General features: G+C 46.5%; 1 protein-coding gene across 1 annotated transcript; it reads right to left on the bottom strand.

Annotated features, from left to right (window-relative positions):
- Positions 1-211: 211 nt before the first annotated feature.
- Positions 212-5294, bottom strand: lyar (Ly1 antibody reactive homolog (mouse)). Its single transcript, XM_048231396.1, has 8 exons — positions 4762-5294; positions 4519-4633; positions 4292-4399; positions 4103-4186; positions 3415-3787; positions 3263-3325; positions 2750-2835; positions 212-458 (listed from the first exon to the last, which is right to left on the bottom strand). Exons 1-8 carry the CDS (start codon positions 4881-4883, stop codon positions 321-323), a joined length of 1089 nt encoding a protein of 362 aa, XP_048087353.1. The 5' UTR covers positions 4884-5294; the 3' UTR covers positions 212-320.
- Between the last annotated feature and the right edge of the window lie 5400 nt (positions 5295-10694).

Below are 10694 nucleotides of genomic sequence, written 5' to 3'. Positions count from 1 at the left end.
AGGAGGCTCACAGTTTCTTCAAAAGGGACACAATAGAGGAATCCCAAGAGATTCATCTAGCTCTTTGGAGTGGAAGAACCAGGCCCACTCGATGCCCAGCGGCTCCTTTTAACATTCAAAGCCCATAGACAGTTCATGACTCCACTTTGACCAGCATGACCTGATGACTCTTCTATTGAATTTAAATTTGGTCAAAATGAAGAAGCAAATGTGGTGGTTCTAACAGAACATTTATTTTTTTACTAAAAACATTTCATGAGTGAGATTTTTGGAAAAATAGGTCTCTGACAGAATCATTCATGGGCAATGTCACTGAATGCCTACTTCACAAGTCTGACTTTGTCTTTCACAACCTTGAACTTGGGATTGCCGTTGATTTTCTTGTTGAACAGGGAGAAGATCTCTTCCTCTGATCTGAAGTTCCCATTACCACTGAATGAGTAATATGCAGCCAGAACCTGAAAGAGTGGAACAGGTACAGAAATGAAATGAGCAAATCAAGTAGTCACAATTTGGCTTCAACTTGTTCTTCAGAATGTCAAACTCTTCTGTATTGACCGTTCGCAAAACCCCGCCCATCGAACGCAGATGAGCCAATGGCAGTCCAGTAGCTTCGTGCAGGCAGACATGGCCCATCAACTTCACATTACGGCTCCATAGAAATGTATTGGGAGCCTTGATATTTGTCCGGTTTTATGGTATTTTATAGTGATATTGAGTTGAGTGAGTTGAAAAGGACAGTCAAATGACATATGTAGGATTAACACAACACCGATACACAGAAAAATGCCTTTCAATCTTGATTACATTTTCTGTAATTATGTTAAATTAGATTAAATTCTCTGGTCCCAGATCTCCACTATTTTAAAGTAAAGGGTTACTCCTTAGCAAACCATAACGAAACAGTGCTCCACCACATCCTTGTGGTGTGTGTGTGTGTGTGTGTGTGTGTGTGAGTGTGTGTGTCATAGAGGGGAAATCAATTGTGCACTGTGGTTTGGTTGCTAGGTTATGGGGACGCTGGCGAGACACGCCGCTCTGTCTGGCGTCATGTTTTTGTTTGTTTTTATGTAATGTCATTTTTTTTTTATAGTTTTCGTGTTATTCTTAGTCCTTTTTACTGCTTCTAAGTCAGCTGATGTCGTTGACGTTTGTCCATTGGGGAGCTTGCTATGGCTAGCTTTTGCCCTAGCTGGGCATCGGACATCCTTCCATCCATCCGTGAGCGGTGCACTTCACTGTCTGGTCGAGGGGATCTCTCGGGACAGCTGGACCTGGCTACTCTGTGAAAGATCTGCCGTGGCCACCGAGCTGTTGCTGACCTGCGAGCTGCCATGCCAACTGCAGACTAACGTTAACGGTGAAGAGCTACAATCTCACGGAGCAACAAACGGTCACTGTTAAAAGTCCATCTACACGATCGCCCACTACTTCAGACTGTGCTTCCAGTGATCTCCAGACTGCAGTCTACAAGGCCTAACGTTAACGTTATCTCCAGACTGCCAGTGAATTCACCGGGTTGGTCAGTTGCTAAAGAACTTTGTTGACGTTGCATGTGAAGACACAGTGCGCCGTTTTCACGGATCATTGCCCTTGGACATTTTTCAGCTGGTTTGGAAATTGGACTAATTTTAACATCATTTTTCCCACTTTTTTAAAATATATATATATATTTTTTACTTTTTATTTGTTAATTTGTTTTGTTGTCTGTCTTGTATGTCTTGGTGTCACGGGTACGCTGGCGACTACGCCGCTCCGTCCAGCATTTTTTGTATTTGTTATTTTTGAAATGTATTTGTCATGTCTTGATGTCATGGGCACACTGGCGACTATGCCACTCCATCGGGCATCTTTTGTCTTGTTATGTGTCTTGTTTGTGGAACGCTTTGGGTTGCACTCTGTGCATGTTTAAATGCGCTTTAAAAATAAAACTGACTTGACATCTGTGGATTAGGCCACACAGTCAACTCAATGTAAGTCAGATAAATAAGCATATTAATTGTTTTCAGCATTGCCAGGCAGCATTGTATATGATTGAAACTTGGAGGAGACTTGTAGATAACTAACGTTAGCATAGTTAGCTAACCGCTGCTAATACCGTGCTAGCTTCGTCACGTCAGAGAAGCATGGGGCTGTGCCACTGATCTTTATAGATCCGTGGGCTGTGTACAGTAGTGTAACATTTATTCACCATATAATAATAAAGTTGAAGTGGCTCTGCAATGTAGGCCATGTTTCCGTTTTTTGGCAGCACCATGTTTCTTACATGACATGGCCCAGTGTCTGTAACATGCATGCAAGTCTATCTAGCATAGCTAGAAGCTAATATTAATATCAGTGAATCACACTCGCCTCCTGTTTAAGTTTGTCACCCAACAAAGCTAGATATGAGTTTTTATACATGTGTCTCCATGTCATACTGCAGTCTTTCAACGGATTGTAAATGAATTTAGGTCCGTGGCTCTCTAAAAGAGCCTCTTGTGCTGTAACTTTTACAGTCTTAACAGCTACTGTACCATTGAATTTCTAGACAACTCCGTTCTGAGTTTGACGGGCGTAGTAACAATAACTAGGGGGCGTGGCTTTTACGAACAGTCAATTGGAACCATATAAATGGAAATGTATTATTGTGGCTAAAGTTCTGACTGCAAAGACACAAACTCTGTACAAATATTCTTTACAAAAAAAATACAATTACTATCCAATGCCCCTGATCCTTTCAAAAATATCCACACAGAGGGTGAGTTACCTTCTTTCTGAGCTTTTTGACAGCAATGCCTTCATCTGGTGATTGTCTCAATACTGCTTTAATCGTCCCTTTCCAGTTGAATTTGCCTGCAAAGAGAAGTCATCAATATTGCACAGCAAAAGTGAACAAGATATAAGCCAACATCTGGCACCACACCAACATATCACCTGCATGTAATTCTTTCTTGAATAACTCATCATGTCTGCCATCTATAATGGCTAAATCATATTTGGCTTTAGTACATAAAACCCAACATGATATCAATATGCAGACTGATTCAGCAGAGAACATTTTGCTGACATGCTTTTCACAGGAAAGTGACTCAGCACCCCCATATAAACACAACACTGCGCCCTAGTGGTCTCCAGCTGCCGCTGCACCAAACCCATGCTGCTGTTTGGTACAAAATCTTTTTTTTTCAAATACAGCACTTGAGAGATTGGTTGGGTGCACATAAAGCTAATGATTTTCTATCCAAGCAAAGCAAGTGTTACAAGACAGCTGATACTGTACCTTTGGCATTTGCTTCATTAGCTTCCCCCTCTGCATCATCTGCTACCTCTGAATTTTGCGTGTCTGGATGGTGGCAAAATCAAATAATTCAGAAATGTTCCTACTCAGTTGAATATTAAGTGGATGGCTTTCAAACTGTAACCTGTGCTCACCATCTAAATTCTCTTTTTTCTTCTTGGCTTTCCTCCCAGTATCTTCAGCAGTTTGTCCATTAGAAGTGCAGTCATCCCCCTCCACTTCCTCCATTTTCCTCTTCTTCTTCTTCTTTTTCTCAGGGGCTTCCTCGCTGGGCTGTCGCTCCTCTTCCTCCTGGCCATTTGCGTTAGCGTGAGCTTTCTTCTGCTTCTTCTTCTGCTGCTGCTGCTGTCGCTCCTCTTTCCGTTCCCGTTTGTTCTTCTTCTTCTTCTCTTTCAGAGGGGCCACCTCCTCCGATGCTTCTTGCGGTGCCGACCCATTCTCCTCAGCCTTACTGGTCCCATTGATCTTATCTATAGGCGCTTCCTGATTACCTTGCTTCTCTGGACCCTTCAATGATCACAGAACAAATATTGCCATCTTTCAATATTCCTCAACAGTGGTAAATAAAAATGCTGCTTTTGTACCCTTTTTGGCTAGTATGATATTGCTGAGAAGGCCTGAAAGGCTTGACAATTGTTCACTTTAAAGTTTCCTTGCCACAAAAGGATATAATTAGTAACAAACAAAACCAAAGTAAACAAATAAAAAATATATCAGTATTGATATCGGTTATTGAACTAATCGTTATTTTAAACATTGGTACCGGCCCAGAATTTCACAATCTGTGGATGCCTAGACTAAACAGATTCTCAAATCACTTACATTGGTTGTGGCTGCAGAGAAGACTTCCCACACCTGGTCATGCAGGGAGGTATTGTGGATCCTCAGACTGTTCTGCATCCAGTTCTACACAACAGAAACAGTGAAACACACTTCAGAGACAAACTTTTAATTCATCCCAAGTGCAGAAACAAAATCATGCTGCAAGTCTTCAATGCTGTAGGCCCATACCTGAAATTTTGCCTTCTTTCTTGGAACATTGTCATACGAACTGACTTGTTTGAGAATGTCCCTTAGCTTTGGAGTCACTCCTGGTTTGTCCATAGCTTCATGAATTCTCTGAGGGGGAAAGAGTGTCGTTTTCAACCTTACGTCTCACCGTGTCTTACATGCCATTTCATATATGATCTATAACCGAGCCACTTAATAAATAATGAATGATTAATTAATCAACTTACTTGAATCCATTGCTGTTGCTTGACATCACCTTTGTTGGACTTGGCCTCGTAGCCTTTGCCACCATATTTCTGGTCTTCGCTAATGCATTTGTTATGGTCCTTGTAGTCGTCTCCCCTGCATAACCATACAGGTTCAAATAAATTAGACATCTAGGGTGATAGCAAAGTCAGCTGATTTAACATAGCACATGCTCAGAACATTGCACAAAAATAACGACACCGAAACAGTCAAATGCCACGTACCAAAAGTCTTTTCCACAATCAATACACGACAGTACTTCACAATTCCGACATTTCATTACATGTTTGTCCACCTGAGCTTTCTTCAACGACTCCCCGCACGCATTGCACGTGAAAAACACCATTGTTTCAAAGCAGTCAAGCTGTTTTCAACAGCAAAATAAACAATTTCCCGCGTACGAACAGTTATCTTCTTTATTTAATACAAACTCATGTACTCAAGTTTACCAAGTGAGCAAATGTTAGCCGCAACATTAGGATAAGTTAGTTACCCGACCGGTTAGTGCAAAAACTGAGATCTAAAGTAACGGGGCCGAAGTACAATTACGTTAACACAAAACTCTAAGGCAAACTTCCTCACGCTATAAAACACATTTTTAAAAGTTTCCGACCTAAATCTAACCAGTATACGCTTACAGACTTTGAAAACGATTTTCTTTTCCTATCTCGTACTCATGCCGACTGTTCTCGTGTTGTGTAGGTTCCTGAATGCGCACCTACAATTCCCGCCGTGGGGAAACACTCACTAGAAAAGTTGTGTTCCTTTCCTTGTGCTTCTAGCCTAGAAATCTAGACGCACCCTAGCGGCGGCAAATTAATTTGCTCAGCCTGTACGTCTAGTATCAAACCATAGGGATTTCTATTGGCTGACGCCATGGACTTCATCCAATCACAGCGCTCTATTTTGTTAGAGAGTCTTAAGTCTTAACAGGATAACGACAGTCCTGTGAAGAACATCATCTGCAAAATGATTCCACCAACGCTTGACCGTCACCAGTTTGCCTACAGACAGAATAGATCTACTGATGATGCCATCACCAGCGCACTGCATACCTCCCTGACACACCCTGTAAGGATGCTGTTTGTAGACTACAGCTTGGCCTTTAACACTATTGTCCCCAATAAACTCGACGGCAAGCTCAGGAGTCTAGGAATCCACAGTGGCCTATGTAGCTGGATACTGGACTTCCTCTCTGGACGAAAACAGGTGGTGAGAATGGGCTCCATCACATCCTCCTCCTTGACCATCAGCATGGGAGCTCCGCAAGGTTGTGTTCTGAGCCCTCTCCTCTACTCCTATATGCATGACTGTGTGGCTATACACAACACCAACACCATCATCAAGTTTGCAGATGACACCACTGTAATCGGTTTAATCACAAACAATGACGAAACAGCCTACAGAAACAAAATCAACAACCTTATGAATTGGTGTAAAGGAAACAACTTGTCTCTGAATGTGTCCAAGACGAAGGAATTGATAGTTAACTTCAGGCGGAAAGAACAACAGTTTGAATCCATTAACATCAATGGTGAGACTTTAAGTTCCTGGGCATTACCATCTCAGAAGACCTCACCTGTCAGTCACACTCAGAACACTGTAAAAAAAAAAGGCCAACAACGTCTGTACCACCTCAGACGATTGAGAAAGTTTGGTATGCGACCCAAGATCCTAAGGTCTTTTTACAGAGGCACCATTGAGAGCATCTTGACTGGGACCATAACTGCATGGAATGGGAACTGCTCTCAATACAATAGAAAAGCACTTCAGAGAGTTGTGCGTACAGCACAGACCATATGCGGCTGTGACCTACCCTCCATACTGGAGTTATTTGAGGGAAGATGCATTAGGAAGGCAAAAAAAATCTTGAATGATCCTAGTCATCCCAACCATGAACTATTTGAGCTATTACCATCTGGCAAACGATATAGAAGCTTGAAAGCTCGTACCACCAGACTCCAAAGTAGTTTCTTTCACCAAGCAATTAGATTGCTGAACTCATGCTGAAGACAACAAGGCACTTTTTTTTTCCTACACACACACACACACACACCCTTTCATTTATTTATTTTTTGAGGAGAAAAAAAACACAACGAATTTTACTCTATTATAAACCTATAATGACATGTAATAAAAGAAATCTTGAATCTTCAATCTATGCTGTACACTGGGCAAACTAATAAAACATGTTGAACTGTCTCCATTTCCCTGCAGTTATCACAATGGCCCGTGGCATGTTTGCCAATAACATGAAGATGATGGTTCAGCCTAATGTGGCCTATCCTAAGCCTTCGTATTATTTGCTCTTCTTTTCGGCTCCAGCTGCACTGTCTTCTGGTGGGGACCTGTTTTTGTATAGTGCGAAGGAAGTCAGTAAAAGTCGGCTACACCATTTCCTGTTTGAATGTTCTTCTTCTTCTTTCCTTTAATGGCAGATTACATAGTTTAATTGATGTATACCGCCACCTACTGTACAGGAGTGTGTAGAGTGATTCTATTGGAGGTTTTGGCTATTCAATCAGAAAGGTGTAAAAATAAATCTAGATATAATAAATAATAACAAAACAGAAACCAACAAATAAACAACCAATCAAAACAAAACAAAAAATTTAATTCTTTTCATTAACTCAGTGTTTTTCAGGAAAACAAATAAGGCTCTAATTCTTTCTACCAGAGACTTTCTAATGAGACATAGCACCAAAAAATAACCATCAAAAAATACTCCATAGAAATGCATGGGGCTCGTTTGTCACGCCAATATGGCCGTTGTCTACACATATCCCACCCCTTCCTCGGCAAAACGTCGACATGTGAATACATTGAGCCAATCATGTGGTGTGATGTGAATACATTGAGCCAATCATATGGTGTGTTGTGAAGACATTGTGTCAATCATGTGTTGTGATCTCGCTGCTGGAGCAAGATTGGTGTCGCGGAAGCCTTGCGCGACGCCAGCAGTTCGACCCAAAGACTGTGCCCGATGAGTGCCCATAAAACGTTGGTATATGGCCGCCGAGTGGAGGGACTTGCCTAAAAGGACTTTGTTTCTACTTGCATTCCTTGTTCCCCAAGAATATCATCTATGTTCTCATCCAATTCTTGCCATGTTTGTCTCTGTTCTCTGGACCTTCCACATCTAAACAAAACATGCCCCACATCTGAGCCTAGCTGTTTATGACTGTGCTCCCATGATGCTGTGCAGTGTGTGTATGTGTGTAATGTTCATGTGCTAAACCATGTGGGTTGACAACATTGTATGTCCTGTCTGTTGTGTTTATGTTTGCAGCTGGTTACATTGTTCATAACTAGGGTTGATTGGTGTGTGTTTTAGATACAGCCTCAGATAGATGTTAAGTGCTGGAGCATAAGGGCCAGGTATTATGTGTTTGTGTGTTTTGGTGTGTAACCAATAAAAACCATTCTGAGACAACTATGCAGTTTGTTACATTGGTGTCAGAAGTGGGATGCCGACCCTGGACGGGAGGAGAAAGCTGCAACCGATACTCCGGCGATGATGAGTTTCCTACCAAGACGGCTCTTCGACAGCGCGCTCGCCCATGGCCACCTGCTGGGCCCAGAAGACGGAGCCAGCCTGCAGCGTGAGTGTAACGAAGAAACTCGCCCCCGGCCACAGGAGGAGACGATCCGGGCTGATGGCAGCATCCCGCCACTGGAACCCACACAAGACTCCGCCCCTCCCCACACAAGCCCGCGAAACTCAAGCCCGCGGAAACAACAGGTCTCATCCAGGTCCACTTGCTGAGTCCGGCACTGCTCAGCTCACGCCCACTAGAGAGGAGCCAGGAGAGCGGGTTGAGCAAACACCACTCTCCGCTCAGAGAGCGCGGCCCTCTGTAGAGACAAGGCAAGCCGTAAATTATCTCTGCACTCGTAGCTGTGAGGGGCTGAGTGAAGCACAGGGTAGCCAGGTGCGGAGGCTACTAGCAGCCTACACCGACATCTTCGCCGCAAGAGATGAGGACTGCACCCGATCGAGCCTGGTCCAACACGATATCGACACCGGAAATGCCCGGCCCATCCGACTTCAACCTCTCCGCTTACCGTTCGCCAAACGAAAAGCAGCTGAAGAAAAGATAAAGGAGATGGCCGCTGCAGGAGTAATAGAGCCAAGCAGTAGTCCCTGGGCTGCGCCGGGTGTACTCGTCCGGAAGAAGGACGGCTCGTGGCGGTTCTGTGTTGACTACAGGCGCCTCAACAAGGTAACCCGGAAAGACTCCTACCCGCTCCCCCGCATTGACGATGCGCTGGACAGCATTGCCGGCTCCTGCTGGTTTAGCTCGCTGGACTTGCGTAGTGGCTACTGGCAGATTGAGCTAGCCCCGGAAGCTCGCCCGAAGACAGCGTTCACCATCTGGCAAGGGCTGTGGCAGTTCCGGGTACTTCCGTTCGGCCTATGCAACGGGCCAGCAAACTTCGAGCAACTGATGGAGCGTGTCCTGGCGGGCATTCCACGAACATGCTGCGTGGTTTACCTGGACGACATCCTGTGTCATGCAACGGACTTCACCGGTGCCATAGGACATCTGGAGAAGGTGTTCGACGCAATACTAGGTACTGGGCTCTGGAAAAAAAAAGTGCTACCTGTTCCGGAGACAAACCGGGTTCCTGGGCCATGTCGTGGGGGCTGCCGGAGTGGCCACCGACCCAGCTAAGGTGGAGACGGTGAGACGTTGGCCTGTTCCACGCGACGGTGCTGAGCTGCGGAGCTTCCTGGGCCTGGCGTCATATTACCGGCTTCATTCGGGACTTTGCCACAGTCGCCAGCCCGCTGCATCGATTGACGCACAAAGGCCAGCTCTTCCAGTGGACACGAGAGCGACGCTGGCATTCCGGCAGCTGCGGAGGGCTATCGCGAGGCCCGGTGCTCGCTTTCCCTGACCTCGACTGCCGTTTATCCTGGACACTGGCGCCAGCGTGTGGGCGTCGGCGCCCGTATTCTCACAAGCAGGCGAAGCAGGGCGCGAGCAATTGGTCGCACACTTCAGCCGCTCACTGGACCGAAGGGAGAAGAATTACTGCGTGACCCGCAGAGAACTGTTGGTTGCGGTGGTGGTGGCAGTGCGCGAATTTCGAACCTACCTACCGCCAAAATGGTTCCTGCTGAGAAGCGGACCACGCGTCGCTCACCTGGCTGCTGAACTTCAAAGAACCAGAGGGCCAGCTGGGTCAGCTGGCTGGGCGCCCAGGACTACGACATGGAGATTCGACACGGGCGGGAACGCCTTCACGGCAACGAAGTCGCCCTGTTCAGGCCCATGCAGCAGACCGCAATCGAGGGGAGGAGATGAGCCTGGCAGCGGCTCACCGAGCCCGTCACCGGCTACAGGCTGCATCACCGCTGGCAGAGAGAGAGAGTTTTCGCTATTTTTGAACTTCGCCAGCGTCAGCGCCAACAAGAGGGTCAACGCCGCCAACAGCACGCCAGGAGGGAGCGCCAACGCCGCCAGCAGCACGCCAGCGAGACTCTCCGCCTTCGCCAGCGCCCGCCATCAAGAGGGCCACCGCTTCGCCAGCTTCCACGCCAGCAGAGAGAGTCAACGCCGCCAGCAGCACCCGAGGTCGTCGCCGCCTTCCGCTACCAGCTACAGTGATCGAGAGACCGAGACAACGCACCCAGCCCAACGCCACAACGCAGCACTGCAGTGAGCGGCAGCTGGGGCCATGGGACCGCGAAGCCGCCCGGTGGACGTGATGTCAAGGGGAGGACATCGCGAATCGAGAACCGCCACGCCGGCCGAAAGTGTGGTCATGGATCGGCCGTCAGCGGCCGTCATGGACTGACGGATCAGCACTCGATCCAGAGACCAAAAAAGCGATTTATTCACAGTGGCCGGGAATAGTAGCTCGTCAAGGACTGTTGTATAGACACTGGCGAAGCTGGACAATCTGACATTTTTCCAGTTGCTGGTTCTTGCTGGATTACGAGCCCGTGTACTGGAACATGTGCATGGGGCAGTGGTGGCAGCTCATTTGGCATTGCAAAGTCTCTTCGGTCGGCTGAGAAGCCACTTATTGGCCGGGATGCAGGCTGGGACGTTGAACTGCATGTTCACTGCTGACGCTTCTGCACAGTGAAGAAGCTGGGCCCCACGCGGCCTTCGCCAGACGCTGCAGCACACGCAGTCGGGGGGTC

The sequence above is a fragment of the Alosa alosa genome, chromosome 21, assembly GCF_017589495.1.
Source record: "Alosa alosa isolate M-15738 ecotype Scorff River chromosome 21, AALO_Geno_1.1, whole genome shotgun sequence".
NCBI classification, from domain to species: Eukaryota; Metazoa; Chordata; class Actinopteri; order Clupeiformes; family Clupeidae; genus Alosa; species Alosa alosa.
Note: the sequence above shows the minus strand (reverse complement) of the source record. Positions and strands in the feature narration are given on the sequence as shown.

Coding starts and splice junctions, on each gene's coding strand:
- lyar (XM_048231396.1), bottom strand. CDS start 4,883: ATGGTGTTTTTCACGTGCAATGCGTGCGGGGAGTCGTTGAAGAAAGCT. Junction 4,187..4,291: donor GAAAGAAGGCAAAATTTCAG/GTATGGGCCTAC, acceptor TCTGTTGTGTAG/AACTGGATGCAGAACAGTCT. Junction 3,326..3,414: donor GAAAAAAGAGAATTTAGATG/GTGAGCACAGGT, acceptor GCCACCATCCAG/ACACGCAAAATTCAGAGGTA.